Raw genomic sequence first — 16,842 nt, forward strand, 5'->3', positions numbered from 1 at the left:
TCCTCCAGTCCTGGACTAGCCGCTTTGGCTTCTGTGTGCTTTTCCTGGGCCAGAGGAGGAGGAGAGGCCGTGGTCCATCTGCCGTCTCTCATGTCTTGGCTCCCTCTGGTGCACCTGCCTGCAGTTTCCCTGGGGAGTTTGAGATCACTGAATCCTTGGCTGGGCTCATTTCCCTTTGCCTTAATCCAAACAGGACAGGACCTCACTTCTTACTGTCACCCAGCTAATCACACTGGCATACCCCCTACTTAGAAAGAGAACTAGGGCTTCCCTGGTGGCGCAGTGGTTGAGAGTCAGCCTGCTGATGCGGGGGACACGGGTTCGTGGCCCGGTCCGGGAGGATGCCACGTGCCGTGGAGCAGCTGGGCCCGTGAGCCATGGCCGCTAAGCCTGCGCGTCCGGGGCCTGTGCTCCGCAACGGGAGAGGCCACAACAGTGAGAGGCCCGCGTACCTCAAAAGATAAATAAATAAATAAAAGAGAAATAAATGATATAAAACTAATGGGTGTTACCTGCCACATCCAACCTTCAAAGAACCATCTTGAACTAATGGCTACCGCTTGTGGAGCACTAGGTACCTGGCCCTGTGCTCGAATACTTATACATACATTCTATCATTTCATCTTCAAAACAACTTGATGAGGGACTTCCCTGGTGGTCCAGTGATTAAGGCTTTGTCTTCCAGTGCAAGGGGTGCAGATTCATTCCCTGGTCAGGGAGCTAAGACCACATACCTTGGGGCCAAAAAACCAAAACATAAAACAGAAGCAATATTGTAACAAATTCAATAAAGACTTTAAAAATGGTCCATATCAAAAAAAAACTTAGAAAAAAGGACTTCCCTGGTAGCACAGTGGTTAAGAATCCACCTGCCAATGCCAGGGACACGGGTTCGAGCCCTGGTCCAGGAAGACCCCACATGCTGCGGAGAAACTAAGCCCCTGCGCCACAGCTACTGAGCCTGTGCTCTAGAGCCCACGAGCCACAACTACTGAGCCCGCATGCCACAACTACTGAAGCCCACGCGCCTAGAGCCTGTCCTCCGCAACAAGAGAAACCACCATGATGAGAAGCCCGCACACCGCAACAAAGAGTAGCCCCCGCTCGCCACAACTAGAGAAAGCCCGCGCGCAGCAACGAAGACCCAATGCAGCCAAATAAATAAATAAAAATGTTTATAAAAGTAAAAAAACAGCTTGATTAGACATATTTTTAGCCATTTTATCGATGAGGACCCTGGGGCTCAAAGGTTAAAAGTTACCCAAAGTCACATGGGTAGTGAGGAGCTGACTTGGGATTCGAACGTGGATCTAACTCCAAAGACTCCTAAGTTGTCTGAATGTATCCTGGCGAGGCAGTGCCTGCCTCCTCCACTTTCATGTACACACCACCACCCACAGTCTTTTTATATGTAAATCACTTTTCAAGACTGTCAAGTTTCATTTGACTCGTGAAACTTTGCATTCATACCCAAGCAGGCCTTAAACTCTAGTTTTGGACCATCAGATCTAGGCTTCAGTCCAAATGAAGTAAGTAGATTGGGTGTTGGTAACCACAACATTGTTAGAACACACCGGCCTGAGTGGGAGGAAACCAGGGTTCCATGGATCTTTGAAGTTTCGTGGCCTTTTAAACTTTATTATCTCTGCGAGCTTCACCACGCTGGGCTTCACAAGGTTACTAGCTAGTAAATGGCGAACCACCTGTTTCCAAACTTCTTTTTAGCAGCAACCCCCTTTTTTCTTTTTCCAAAGGAAACTATAAAGCAAAAGATTTAAAATGCCTCTTATCAGGATAAATTCTTAAGTTCACATTTATAACATTTACTTAATGTCAATCGATGAGGCTGTTTTGAAAAAAATTAATGCTAATCAGAGTTACAAAAGGCAATTACAGCCTTAAATTAGGCTCTACATTCAATTTCAAGTGTCTGTGATATTTGTTACCACTTTAAAAATGGAATTTGAATCAAACATTTGTAAAATCACTGAAGCACCTCATAGAATTGTACAGATCCCAGTTTTTTTGTTTTTTAATAAATTTATTTATTTATTTTTGGCTGTGTTGGGTCTTCGTTTCTGTGTGAGGGCTTTCTCTAGTTGCGGCAAGCGGGGGCCACTGTTCATTGCAGTGCGCGGGCCTCTCAGTGTTGCGGCCTCTCTTGTGGAGCACAGGCTCCAGACGCGCAGGCTCAGTAGTTGTGGCTCACGGGCCTAGTTGCTCCGCGGCACGTGGGGTCTTCCCAGACCAGGGCTCGAACCCGTGTCCCCTGCATTGGCAGGCAGACGCTCAACCACTGCGCCACCAGGGAAGCTCCCAGATCCCAGTTTTAAAATCACTGCTCTTGAGGCTTTTCCCACTACACCCTTGAACTTGTAAGGTGACCTCAGATAGGTCATACTCCTTTCTGAGCCTCATTTTCCTCACCTGTAAGATAAGAAGTTGAGTTCCACCTGTTTGGGTCTCAGACCTTTAGAGAAAGTGTTGGAAGCTATAAGCACAAATTTGTACACAACTTTAAGAGATGCACTGACCCCACCACCATGCCTGTCCAAAGACTAGAGAACCATTGGACTAAGATAGATGATCTTCAAGATCTTTCCTAATTTCAGCAGCTCTGGGCTCAGATCAGGCTGGGATTTGCCTAAAGGAGTCACACTTGCGAATAGGATGCAGCCCTTTTCAATCCACCCTATAGCCAGAGTTTGTTGACAAAGGAAATTGAAACAACTAACAGATTTCAGGAAGCTCTAGAAACTTAGTAACCATAATGGAGGCTGGGAATCTTCCCACAAAGATTCTGAAGAAAAAAAACAAGAAACAAAACAAAACAAAAGGCTGGAAATTAAGCCCTCTGGAAATTACTAGACGTCATAAAACTGTAAGGAACCATTACTGTTCATTATTACTTTTAGCATCTGACTCCAAAAAAGTCTCCCACAAAATGCCTGTCTACCCAGTGTCCATTTACCCCCTTCCTCCTTCCTAGGAACCATGACTTTAGGTTTCTCCCCGTTAGAGCTCTTATCTCAGGGGAAGAGGAATCCAATCCCAGCTCCTGTCATGAATTTTACTGGCCTATTGATAATTCTATCCCCCAGCCCATGATTTGGTCAGGAATGGTCATGTAATCCCATACGGGCTCTTGAGATCTGAGGAGAGGTTTTCTATGGACTGGGGGATAGTTCCTCCTCCCTTATCTGGGAGAACTTCTCGAAACAATCCTTTATCTTTTCCTTTGGGCGTTGCCATGCATGGGTGTGATAGACAGGATGTCTACAGGTATTTCACTACCAGATTGGGAGTGGCAGAGCCAAGAGAATCAACAAGAAACCCAGACAGACCCAATGGGTTTAGTCAACCAAGAGGCCCCCTAAACTCTGCACTACCATTTATGAGAGCATATAAGTGTGCTTATGGTTTAATTTGATTTGAGTTGGTTTTCCACTGCTTACAGCCAAAAATATCCTATCTGATCCACAGTGTAGTGGGTCTTTACCTCCATGGTTAGGTACTAAGTCCTGCTGTGGACTAGGCTCTTTGGTTTTACCAAATAATAATAATAACATTTTTGAGCATTTACTATGTGCCAGGTATTGTATTAAGCATAATCTCATAAAAGTCTTAGTTGGGTGGGCTCTGTTCTTATTCCCATTTTGCAGCTAAGGAAGCTACAAAGAATTGAAGTAAGATTACACTGCTGATTAGTGGTGTAGCTAGAATTTGAACCCAGGTCTGACTTCAAAGCCCCACTTTCAATCCCTGTATTGTACCACCTGCAGTTAGGTACTATATGAATACAATATTACCATTTTGCAGGTGGGGAAGCTGAGGCTCACAGAAATTTTCTGTCCTATCCCTAGTGCCTTGCACACGGCCTGGCATAAATATATATCTGTTGAACTGAACTGTCCAAGATAGGATTCAGGATCCAAGCCCAGACCAACCTCTTTCCAAGAGACGCCCCCTGGGCACCTGTCATGGCATTTCACAATGACTTCTCCATTGTAGACGATGGAATCCAACGTCTCTCAAAAACCGTTAGGAAGAGAAAAATATATGGTTGAAGTGATAGTGTTCCTGACTCATTATTTTGTCTTTGAGAGAAAAAAATATGGAGTCGAAGCAACTCCATTGCCTCAGACAACTTCCTTTCTCAGAGTAGGCAGACCTCTCTCTCTGAAGCCACAGACACTAATACACCGAAATTGGCCAATAAACTGCCTTGAATGCCAATAAATGGAAATGAAGAACGCATGGCAGGTTCACCTGCCTTTGACCTTCCACAGCGAGCTGGCTCTGTCTAGACAGCCTCCACTTTCCCCTAGTGAAGGCCCTACAAGCTCTAGGTGGTAAAGGCTGCCTTTGTTCCAGAACTTTGCATTTGTCAAGTTGATAGCTTTGACCATGAAAGTGGCCTTTTGGAGTAGAGGTAGGCATTACAAGATCAAGTTCAAACCCCTCAGCGTGGTATTTGAGGTCCTCTGTGAACTCTCTGCTTCCCCACCTTCTGCTCCAGCCCCCTGGGCTGCTGTCTGTCCCTGAGTACAACATTCTCCCTCAGAGCTCCATCTTTGTATAGCTCCATACCCTGCCTGAGATGACCTGACTCCCGACCACTCCATGTTTCACCTGGAAAATTCCTTCCCCGCTACTCTCGTCACTTCTGCGATGAATCAGACTCTATTGAGGTAGGGCCCCTAGGGAATTTACGGTTTTAAAAACCCCCCTGGGCAATTAGGGTGATCAGCCAGCTTTGGAAACAGCAGTGTAAACACACACACACCCATCCCACCACATAAACCCTCACACTGGTTTCTGTTCTTCCGCGGTCCTATGAACGAGTTTTCCCTCTGTAAGTTGATGGGGATGGGTGGGGGAGAGGCATAGAACAAAAAAGGGGAAAACGCGGAGAGAAAAGACCAGAAGGATAGAGGGGAGGGAAGGGGATCTATCTCCCAGCAGTTCCTTGGACTGGTTTGGGATCTCCATGGAGAAAAGGTTTAGAGACGTAAGTTCATGGAGACGTCTAAGAGGAACTTCGTGACAAACGGAGCATCAGCGAAGAGTTAGGGTCTGGGGGACCAAGTGGGACACAGAGGAAGTCCCTCTTCCACACCCCAAAGGCTGCAAATTTCGGGAGCATCCAGGAGCACCTCATGTCAGCAGAAACACTCGTGGGAACCAGAGGAAGCGAAGAAGATGCAGGCAGATGTTACAGGGTGTGGTACCTTGCCCACGTTCTCCTACAGGGAATGTAAGTGACTCAGGGGTCCAGCTGCTGGCTTTGAACTCCTACCGACAGTGTTCCAAGGCCAGGCCTCCCAATGACTGAGTGTAGTGGGGAGATAAGACACACCCCACCCCTGGGAGACCTTCAAATCCTTTGTTGGCTGATTTGACTTGGGCTCCAGAACATTTTAAATCAAACAAATATTTGTACACCAAGGTTCACAGCAGCATTATTCACAATAGCCAAAAGGTGGAAATGATCTGAGTGTCCATCGATGGATGAATGGATAAATAAAATGTGGCATATACACACAATGGAATATTATTCAGCCACAAAAAGGAATGTGATTTTTACATGTGCTGTAAAATGTATGAATTTTGAAAACATTATGCTGAGTGAAATAAGGCAGACAGGACAAATGCATGATTCCACTTATACGAGGTACCTAGAATAGGCAAATTCATGAAGACAGAAAGTGGAATAAAGGTTGCCAGGGGCAGAGGGGAGGGGGGAATAGGAGTTATTGTTTAATGGGCACAGAGTTTATGTTGGAGATTATGAAAAAGGTTTGGGTACAGACAGTGGGGACGGCTACATAACATTGTAAATGTATTTAGTGCCACTGAATTGTACATTTACAAACGGTCAAAGTGATAAAATACTATGTTATGTATAGTTTACTACAATAAAAAATAATAACAAAAATGGGACTCTACATTAAATTTTTTTTTTTTTTTACTTTGGCTCAAGGACTCCCCAAAAGCTTTGCTGAAGCTTGCTGGACTGCACGGCCATCTAAGATGCATCCGCCCAACCCCTCTTCCTCCCTCCTTCACTTGAGGTCAGACTTGCATCTCAGTCTGATGGCTCTCCAGCCTCCTGGTTCCCCCCCAATTTCCTTCCACGTAAGCATTTTACCCCTAGTAGAATCTATACCCGTTTCACCTCACTGCTTCTCAGCGGACCATGATTCACACACGAGGTGAATGAAACTCACTCACTGGTTCACAGACACAAGCCATGCCTCCCCCTTCCTTCTCAGAACAATGACTAAGACAAATGAGCCACAGCAGGGTAACACACTTCAAAAAGCTTTTTATTGAATTCAATTATTTCCAAAAGCACAAATACTTGAGACAATTTTGCAAGCACCCTGAATTTTTGCAGGGCTGTTTTTGGCTACTGTAAAAAAGCAAACAAACAAACAAAACAACCACCACACACACACACACCAGAGTGGCCCTGCTCGCTGTAAGGTCTCCTTGCAGGATGGACAGTTCTGAAAGGCACTGACCAGTAACAGGGTGGGGCCTTCCTCAGGCAGCCAGCTCAGCTAGGGCCCTGTCCAAGGGATCCATAGACCAATAGCTGTCATCCCAGCCAAGGAACCAGCCCACGAAGGAGGGAGGCTCAAAGCCTTGCTTCACCATGGTGATAGGGGTCCGCCTATCACGATTAGCTGGGTCTGTCTCGATGTACCGCTTAGCTGCAGACACATAGGCAGGAGAAGAATCCTTAGGGTCTCCCTCGCCAAGGAGACATGGTTCCCTGCCTAAGATGGTTTTTGGTCCCACTGTACCCAAGGCCCAACCCCGCACTGGACACCACCATCCCTTAAAGGCAATGACACCCACATGACTCCTCCACTGCCCTGCCCAGGAACATGGGAAGGAACGGGGGTCACAGTTTAACCTCCAGCTTCGTCCCCTACTGGAAGATATCAAAGAACCAGCTTTTGGGTTTCCAGCTCCCAAATCAGATCTGCTCCGCCACCAGGGATCTGCTTTCCCACATCTAAATCCTGACAAGTTTGGTCCTTGGGCATTCTGGGAATCTGAAGCAGCTCCTAGCTGCTGCTTCCTTTTGGTGGGACCTAAGGCTTCTGCAGAAAGTGAGCTGTTCTTTCACCACCCCAGGGAGGGCTCACCGGGGGCTGACCACGGATGCGAAAGTCCCCACCTCCACCGTCACAAACGCCCAGACCCGCAGAGGAAGCTGCTTCCACCCCACCGCACGACACAGACCCACAGGCACCCTTGGGTCCTCACCAGAGGTCAAGGCTTCCGTCTTTTCCTCTTCTTGAGAATCCTTTCCAACCCAGACAAAGACCTGGAAGAGAGGCGCGAGATGAAATGGCGTGAGGCGTGCTGACTCTACGCGCTCCTGGAGGAAGCGCGGCAGGTTCCAGGTGTGGACCAGACACCCCCTCCGCTGACAGAGCCCGCGGACCGGGACTCCAAGGATTTGGAACAGAGACGGCAAACTGGTGACCTCCAACCTGCTCTGTAGGCCCACCACCCTCTAGGGGGTGGTCTGCTTTTAGACAAACTGAGTGACTAGCGGATTACATTCAATCCAGACTTCCAACTTCCCTCGCAAACGGGGAGGATCTGGCAGCTTCACCCGCACGTGGATGACGAAGCTGAGTAGCAGCTGCCCCTCTCAATGGGAAGTTCCAGTTTGCCTCAGACTCCACCATGCCTTCGTGTCTCCCCAGCTCGGCCTGCTTCACTCACTAACAGGTGCCGTCAGCCACTGAGGTTGAGACCCCTCTCTAGCAGTTCAGGAATGATCCTTTTCCGGGCATTTGCTTGTTCAGCAAATGAGCAGCCTAACATATGCTCACTGGTTTCTTCACCCAACGAACATGCATTAAGAGTCTGCTATGTGCCAGTCTCCGTGTGTCTGAGCCAACAAGGTCTAAGGCTTGGAATAAAAACAACTCACCACCACTACCACCATCTTGAATCTTATGACAAGCTTGTTACACCAAAAAACCTATCCAGCTGATTTTTATGTCTCATTTATTTTGATGTGTATCTAAAATATCTTAAAGAGCATGTCATTGATAAGATGGTATCAGACAATAAAATGCCAGACTTCCTCGCCCTCACTTATTTACATATGTGTTCCCTACTGCAGTACATCGGCCCCTCAACACCAGGAATTGTGACTGTACTGCTCATCACAGGACTCCCAGCATCACAGCATTTTGCCTGGAAGACAGTGGTGTTTCAAAAATGTTGGCTGAGTGAGTGAATAAACAGATGAACGTACAGATTAAGTAGTAAATGGAACAAAGCTGCCAGCAGCTGAACGGCTAAACTGCAAACCTTTTGGTACTGATCCTCCAACTGGGGAGCCCAAGAAACAGCCCTGCGGGTCGAGGGGAGTCTTACACCTGCATGGCTGCTATCTCTAACCCTGACAACTCTGGGAGAAGCCAGCTTGATAGGAGGGGTTACGGACTGCCACCCCCCACGAGAATGCAAGCCCCGTGGGGACAGGGAAATGTCTACTTCTAGGTGACACCCTGGACAGTTTATGCCTGCATGTGACATGCTGCAAAGTTCAACTTTCTTTACAAACAGATTTAAAGGAAGAGTTCACGCTCCCCTAAGGCCTGGGAAGTAACGCTGGTCGTCTGATTTGCATTTATATGGTGCTTTGCAGTTGGCAAGGAGATTTTATCTACCTCTCATCTGCCCATTCTGCAGATGAGAAAATGGAGGCTCAGACAGGGAAAGTGACTTGCAGCACCGTGCTTCACCCACCTGGTCCCAGATGTCCAGAAGCATGACGTCATCGGTGGCCAGGTCTTCCTGCATGAGCTCGCCAGGGACCTCTTCGATCTGGGAAGGAATGGAAGAGGTTAATAACAGCGCACCAGCAAGCCCCCCCCCCACCCCCCCCCCCCGCCGTAGGCCTGCTCTATCTGCCCCCTTGAGTGAGATGCAGAGCTGGCTCCAACCTGCATGGGTCTATGCTGGTCTGTCAGAAGGGTACACTCCCTGCCCCTGCTGCGGCTGCAACAGCTCCGCTCCCTGGAACACACCTCCCAAGGGGCAAGCAGAGGGAGCGCCCTCCGCCCTCCGCTGGGACTCACCACAAAACGTCCGATCTTGTTGGAGCAGGCGAAGAGGCGAGGAGGGTGGGCATCCATCTTCTTGTCCTTCAGCCGTGGGGACGTGCGATAGGCGGCCTTCCCACCCAGGGCCTCCCAGAAGCTGTCTGTGAGGGGAGGCCACACCAGTTACCAACTGACCCCACCCTCCCCCCCCAGAACTTCTCTTTAGACCCTGGGACAAGCCCTGCCCTAGCACAACCAACTGCTCTCAATCCGCAGCCTGCATCTTAAAATCCCAGGGCGCCAAAGAAGGAAGGGGCCTGAGGGATTCGACAGTGATGAAACGGAGGCCCAGAGAGGGAAGACTTGGCAGTGGACACACAGCCAGGACTACTTCTTGTTTGAGACTGACGACAGCACCGCGGGATGGGGATAATTATCCCCGCTCAACATGTGAGGCGGCTGAGGCTCAGAGAGGTTAAGCAACTCACCCAACATCACACAGCTAGTATGCTGTAAAGCCACCTTACCTGACGCCACGTATCATTTCCACTATACCTGCTCTGTCCACATGTGCTATTTAAATTTAATTGCATTTTCCCACCAGTCACATTTAAATATTCATTAGCCTAAACATGTGACTAGTGGCCATCCGACATAGAACGTGTCCATTCTCTCAGAAGGTTCCAGTGGACTGTGCTGCTCTAGACAGAACTACTCTTCCCCATTTCTGCTAAGCATCAAGCAGGAGGGATTGGGCTTAAAAGTAAGAATGGAAAAACCTGGGGTTGGCATAACAAAGGTGTTCCTGACCCATGCTCTGGAAACAAAGCAGGCTTGTGGCATTGTGACCCCTCTTCCAGCTGACTTCCCCACCTGCCCCAGCCCACACTGAGCTCTCCTTTCTCTAACTCCTGGATGCCTCCCTCTCACTGACCATAGCCCTCATTTTCATCTAACTCACTTTTTTTTTTTTTTTGGGGGGCAGCGCTGTGGCATGCGGGATCTTAGTTCCCCGACCAGGAATTGAACCCGTGCCCCTGTGGTGAAAGCGCAGAGTCCTAACCACTGGACTGCCAGGGAATTCCCTAACTCACTTTTTTTTTTTTTTTTTTTTTTTTTTTGTGATACACGGGCCTCTCACTGTTGTGGCCTCTCCCGTTGCGGAGCACAGGCTCCGGACGCACAGGATCAGCGGCCATGGCTCACGGGCCCAGCCGCTCCGCAGCATGTGGGATCTTCCCGGACCAGGGCACGAACCCGTGTCCCCTGCATCGGCAGGCGGACTCTCAACCACTGCGCCACCAGGGAAGCCCCCTAACTCACTTTTATTAACGCACATTAGGGGACAGGTGCTCAGGAGAGGGGGGAGGATATAGAAACCCCCAAGCAGACAGAAGGGAGGGAAACATAACAGCTGCATCCCCAGAAGCAGCAGAGGCCCCTCTGCCCGTTGCTCCTACCTGGCTCGCTGCCTTCTGCCACTTGCACAGGTTGGGCCCGAAGCACCTGGAGCAGCTCCTGGGCCCCGGTCTTCTCTGCCTGGCTGGCTCCTGTACCCACCCACAGGTAGGCGGCTGAGGGGGTTTTCAGGACAAAGGCATCGTTGGAGTTCAGCACGCCAGCCTTGGGGATCACCTGGGAGGGCAGTCCTCGATTAATCAGGAACCAGATAAAATGTCCTCAGCCCCCTCCTCGTAGCCCAGGAGACGCTGCAGCAGGACCAGCTCTTAGGTGAGGTCACAGACTTTGGGCACTGAGGGCCTTAGTTGACTCCCATGAGTCATTAGTGCACTGTGGCTAGCCAAGGAGATTCTAGAAATCTGGGCTGCATTAACAGAAGTTGGGTGCCCAGAACAAAGAAGGTGATAATCCCATTCTCCTCTAGGCTGCTCAATAGGATTATGTTCAGATCTGCACCTTCCACCATGAAAGGGAGAGCATCCAACTGGAATGTAATGAAGAACAGTGTCCAGATTGTGAAGAATGGACTGCCTGTGAGGTAGTGAGCTGCCCGTTATGGAAGGTATGCAAGGGGCAATGGGCATTTCTTGAAACAAGGGGAAATCTAAGACATACAATCTTGCTGCCAGGGCAGGAAGGTACAAAAAGCTACTTCTTAACCCCTCAGCCAAACCCACCCAATCCCGTGCCCGGAGATCTCCCCATCAAGCCTGGGAGGTTTCAGAGAGGCCAATCCTGCCTGGGGTCCAGGGCCTGGGCATTACCTCAACAGCTCGGGTGGCTCCAGAACTGCTGGCCCGGACCTGGAAGAGGCGGGTACTGGCAGGAGCTGTCTGTCCACCCTCGCGGGAGGTGCCACCCCTGTAGACGATCATGGGTTTCCCGCCAAACAGGCTCATGAGGTGAGCAGGCTCCTTGCCTTGGACCACACGGCTCTGGGAGGGAGACAGGAGAGCAAGTCAGGAAAGGGGGTGGGAATGTCAGTCCTGTACGACACCAGGCTCACCGCCACCCCCTGCAGCCAGCACAGCCTGGGCTCACCCCTCAAATAAGGCCGTCGCACTTGGGTCTGTGCGCGGGTGGTGCATGACCCCACAGCACACAGGGGCTGGCAGGGGAACAGGAGTTCCAGGAAGGCCGGACACAGCACTATTGCCTGAGGCCCCCCGGGCACTGCTTCGGCCGCTCCCCTCCCACGAGGCCCTGCCTTGCTGAGCCTGAGTCTAGTCCAAGAACCAAGAGAGCCCACGTTTGCAAATATTCCCTTAAATGGAAGCACAGGGACTGTTCGTGCACTTTCTTCCAGGATGGTGATGTCAGCCTCAGGCATGAAAGCTGGCAGAGTGGTGAGAATAGAGCCTTCCAGATCTGGAGAGACCCCTCCTGCACAGCCAGTACACCCCACAAGCAGGCTGCAGTCAAGGGCTTAGTGGTGGGAGGGAGAGGGCAAGGAGGTCTAAGATATATCACATCTGCTTCTGCCCCGTGTGCCCATTTCATTTCGGATCCCAGTTGAGACCCTGGCTAGCTAAATCTAGAAGACAATCGCACGTGTGGGCCGGGGGTATTGGAGTCGCTTCCCAACGTGGGCCACCACTGCTGGGTCAGAGCTCAGATCCAAGCTCCGCCCTGACAGCGAGAATTCAGGCACGGGCCTCAACCTCTCAGTTTCTTCCTCTGTGAAATGGGGCCAAGAATGCTACTCCTAAGGCTGATGTTGGGATGAGCTGAGGCAGTAATCATCCCACCCAGCACCCGGCACCCAGCCTCCAGGACCCAGAGGATCCCACTGTCGTGGTCAAAGTTCAAGGCACCAACCCCAAATCTGAACCCAGAGCCCTGCTCATTCCAAGGGTAGGATAGAGAAAGGAGGATTCTGTCTCCTTCTCCCATGTCTTCCCCCACCTGCTGCCCTCCAGGGCCCAACACTGTAGCCAGAGCAACCTTTTAAACTCATGAATCCCTTCACATTACATTTACCATGTTAGCAACGTCCCCTTGTTCTCAGGGTCAAGGTCAACATCCTCACGGTGGCTTCTGAGTGGTCTGGTCCCTCTGATCATCTCCCCAGGCTCCTATCGTGGCACCCTCCCCTCGCTTTAATAACCAGTGCCCCCCTCCCACCTCAGGGCCTTTACATGTACCCTTCCCTCTACCTGGAATATGCCTGGCTAACTCCTACTCAACCATTGGGTCCCAGCTGAAAAATCCCTCCCTGGATGGGGGCCCTGTCTACTCCAATTAGCTCCTACTTGGGATGTATGCGTCCTTACACTTAACACACCTGTATAAGGGGTCTATTATGGGCCAAGCATGGCCCTAAATGCTTTACAAATGTTAACTCTTCATCCTCACAGCAATCCTGTGAGATAGGTACTGTTATTAACCCCAGTTGGAGAACACAGAGGCATAGAGAGGCTAAGTGACCTGTCTGAGGCTGCCCAGAGGTGAAGACTAGATTTAAACCCAAGCAGGCTAGCTCCATGTCCGTCCTCTGAACTAAACCCCCACACTGCCTCTCCTGCTCCTCTGGTGTCTTATCATTTTCACTCACTGCACACGTCGTTATGTGTGATTGTCCAACCTTCGCCTGCATGTCTGCTGAACATCTTTCTCCCCCCTAGACTGTAAACCACATCACAGCAGTTCAGGGCAGGGCAGGGGTGGGATCTGTGGGTTCATGGCTGCAGATGCAGTGTCAGAGCCCTGCATAAATGTTCGCTGAAAGGATGGATGGATGAATGGAATGATGGACAGTCAGATAGATGAGTGAACAGATGGACAGGGCCCAGGGTGTGGCCCCGAGGGACAATGGGCTCACCTGGACAGGGGTACCTCCCAGCTCCTCATCCAGCTGCGCAGTCAGGATGGCAGATGCGGCGACCTCATCCTGGGTGGACTGGGCACCCTGCCTGGAAGGGAAGTGATACTCAGCACTGAGGTTTGCAAAGAGCTCCGAGTCTCTCCTTCACCCTGGGCCTGAGAAACCCACAAATCCTCGGATTACAGGTAATGAAACTGAGACACAGAGAGGAAAAGGGGTTCTCTCAAAAGCAACCAGTGCCAGGAACCAGACCAACATGCCACATCCCCCAGCTCAGCATCTCACCTCTTATAGAGATCTGACCACAACCAACAGACTTCCTCATCCTAAATCTGCCCTGCAGGGATATTTACAGTGGGTGGCTTTCTGCCTCACCTCTTCCTATGACTGTCTAAATTTCTCATAACCAACATGTGTTATCTGTATAAGCAAACAATCTGACAAATCAACGTGCTGATGCAGCTATTAAGGAAAAAAGAAAAAAAGGCTTCTCGTGAATTTTGTAGCGTGTGTGTATTACCGTGTCCAAAAAAATTTCTTTCAAGCTGCTTTTAAAAGTCTGAGGTTGTCATCGTTAATCATTAGAGAAATGCAAATCAAAACTACAATGAGATATCATCTCACACCGGTAAGAATGGCCATCCTCAAAAAATCTACAAACAATAAATGCTGGAGAGGGTGTGGAGAAAAGGGAACCCTCTTGCACTGTTGGTGGGAATGTAAATTGATACAGCCACTATGGAGAACAGTATGGACGTTCCTTAAAAAACTAAAAATAGAACTACCATACGACCCAGCAATCCCACTACTGGGCAAATACCCTGAGAAAACCATAATTCAAAAAGAGTCATGTACCAAAATGTTCATTGCAGCTCTATTTACAATAGCCAGGACATGGAAGCAACCTAAGTGTCCCTCATTGGATGAATGGATAAAGAAGATGTGGCACATATATACAATGGAATCAGCCATAAAAAGAAATGAAATTGAGATATTTGTAGTGAGGTGGATGGACCTAGAGTCTGTCCATACAGAGTGAAGTAAGTCAGAAAGAGAAAAACAAATACCGTATGCTAACACATATGTATGGAATCTAAGAAAAAAAAAAAAAAAAGGTCATGAAGAACCTAGGGGTAAGATGGGAATAAAGACACAGACCTACTAGAGAATGGACTTGAGGATACGGGGAGGGGGAAGGGTAAGCTGTGACAAAGTGAGAGAGTGGCATGGACATATATACACTACCAAACGTAAAATAGATAGCTAGTGGGAAGCAGCCGCATATCCCAGGGAGATCAGCTCGGTGGTTTGTGACCACCTAGAGGGGTGGGATAGGGAGGGTGAGAGGGAGACGCAAGAGGGAAGAGATATGGGAACATATGTATATGTATAGCTGATTCACTTTGTTATAAAGCAGAAACTAACACACCATTGTAAAGCAATTATACTGCAATAAAGATGTTAAAAAAAAAATCTGAGGTTGTCAAATTGAGAGGCATTCTACAGAATAAGACTAGTGCTCTTCCAAAGTATCAAGGTTGTGAAAGAAGAGTAAAGCCTGAGGGCTTCCCTGGTGGCGCAGTGGTTAAGAATCCGCCTGCCAATGCAGGGGACACGGGTTCGAGCCCTGGTCCAGGAAGATCCCACATGCCGTGGAGTAACTAAGCCTGTGAGCCACAACTACTGAAGCCCGCATGCCACAACTACTGAAGCCCATGCGCCTAGAGCCCGTGCTCCGCAACAAGAGAAGCCACTGCAATGAGAAGCCTGTGTACCGCAATGAAGAGTAGCCCCCGCTTGTCACAACTAGAGAAAGCCTGCGTGCAGCAACGAAGACCCAATGCAGCCAAAAATAAATAAATAAAATAAATAAATTTATTAAAAAATAAAAAGAGTAAAGACTGACGACCTGTCACAGATTAAAGACATGATTAAATGTCACTAAGGAGACGTGATGACTAAATGGCATGTGAGATCCTGGGTTAGATCTTAGACCAGAAAAAGGATATTAGTGGGAGAACTGGTGAGATTCAAGTAAGGTCTATAGATTAGTAAATAGTATCGCAACAATGTTAATTTCCCGGTTTTGAAACTTGAACTATGGTTAAGACATGATCATAGAGGGAGCTGTGTAATGGGTATATGGGAACTGTCTGTAGTATTTTTGCAACTTTTCAGCAAGTCATTTCAAAATAAAAGGTTTTTAAAAAAAGAAACCCAACCGTCAATCTTCAAAAAGTTTGAGACTGCATATAAGAGAAACGAAATGAAAAAAGAAAACTACTATACTGAGATACCATTTCATAACTATACTGAGATACCATTTCATAAACTATAACTTTTGCTGACAAACAGCAAAAGTTTGATAACACAGTCCACTGGTGAGGCCGTGGGGAAACAGACACTCTCATTTGTTGCGGGTGAGAATGCAAATACTACAAACTCCACCTACGGAAACTGGGTGCTATCTATCAAAATGACAAGTGCATTTACTGTTTGACCCAGCAGTCCCACTTCTGGGAACTTGCTGCAAAGATATTTCTCTACACATTCAAACTGATGTTTGTTTAAGGTTACTAATCACAGCAATGCTTCTAATAGCAAAAGTCTGGAATCAACCCAAGTACGCAACAGCAGGGAATTTGTTAAATAAACTACAGGATAGCCACGTGATAGAATATTATGCAGCTGTAAAAAGGAGTGGGGAAGTTCTCTATGTACTGACAGAGACCAAGCTCCAGGAAGTATTAAGTGAAAAAAAGCAAAGTGCAGGATAAAATACATAGTTTGCTAGCTTTTGTGAGGAAGGAAAAGAACTAGGAATATAGGGTGAGATTTTCTTATATTTGCATCAAAAATTACTGGAAGAGTATACAAGAAACTAATGAAAGTGGGCATCCATGGAGGGGTGGGGGTCATAGAGCAAGGTGGGGAGGGACAGAATGGGGACAAGCTTTCTCAATACATGCGTTTTTATTCTGTTTCGATCCTTGACTTGTGAATGTATTATCTATTTTTAAAGAATTAAAAATAATTTTTAATTAGAAAAGGTGGGAGGATGAACAGTACTTAGAGTGGGATTGTGGGAGGGATTTTCTGTTTGTTTGTTTCTCCCTAGTCCCCATGTCTCCTACAATGGACACGTAATGCTTTTATGAGAATAGTTTAAAATTTGTTTAGAGAAAAAAGACAAGAGGTGTTGCCCTGTGGACGAGAGCCTTTCCCAGTGGATGGTGGCTGCCCCGGCTCAGGTCCACACACTCGCAGGCTTCCCTCAGCCCTGTTCACATCCCTCCTTGCTGCCATGCTCGCCCCACAGCACAGGGCCCCAGACCCTCACCAGTTGTAGATGATCTGTCCCTGACGGCCGCCATGACGGTAGTTGTACAGAATGATGTAGCTGTCACCACCGTAGAACTGTCCATACGTGGCGGGGTCCACGGGCACTTTGTTGGAGCCTTCAATTCTCCAGAT

The 16,842-nt window shown here is 48.6% G+C and overlaps 1 protein-coding gene across 2 annotated transcripts in view; it reads right to left on the reverse strand.

The window, feature by feature from the left end:
- Positions 1–6,311: 6,311 nt before the first annotated feature.
- GSN (gelsolin) overlaps positions 6,312–16,842 on the reverse strand; it is a 56,971-nt gene continuing 46,440 nt past the window's right edge. For both annotated transcript variants that reach the window (XM_060014221.1, XM_060014220.1), the window contains 8 exons: positions 16,709–16,842; positions 13,366–13,456; positions 11,309–11,479; positions 10,544–10,718; positions 9,120–9,244; positions 8,788–8,865; positions 7,282–7,342; positions 6,312–6,719 (listed from right to left, as the gene is read on the reverse strand). In XM_060014221.1, coding sequence (XP_059870204.1) covers positions 6,550–6,719; positions 7,282–7,342; positions 8,788–8,865; positions 9,120–9,244; positions 10,544–10,718; positions 11,309–11,479; positions 13,366–13,456; positions 16,709–16,842 — 1,005 coding nt within the window. In that variant the 3' untranslated portion in view covers positions 6,312–6,549. The remainder of the gene's footprint in view (positions 6,720–7,281; positions 7,343–8,787; positions 8,866–9,119; positions 9,245–10,543; positions 10,719–11,308; positions 11,480–13,365; positions 13,457–16,708) is intronic.

The sequence above is a fragment of the Delphinus delphis genome, chromosome 6 (genome assembly GCF_949987515.2).
Source record: "Delphinus delphis chromosome 6, mDelDel1.2, whole genome shotgun sequence".
Taxonomy (NCBI): Eukaryota; Metazoa; Chordata; class Mammalia; order Artiodactyla; family Delphinidae; genus Delphinus; species Delphinus delphis.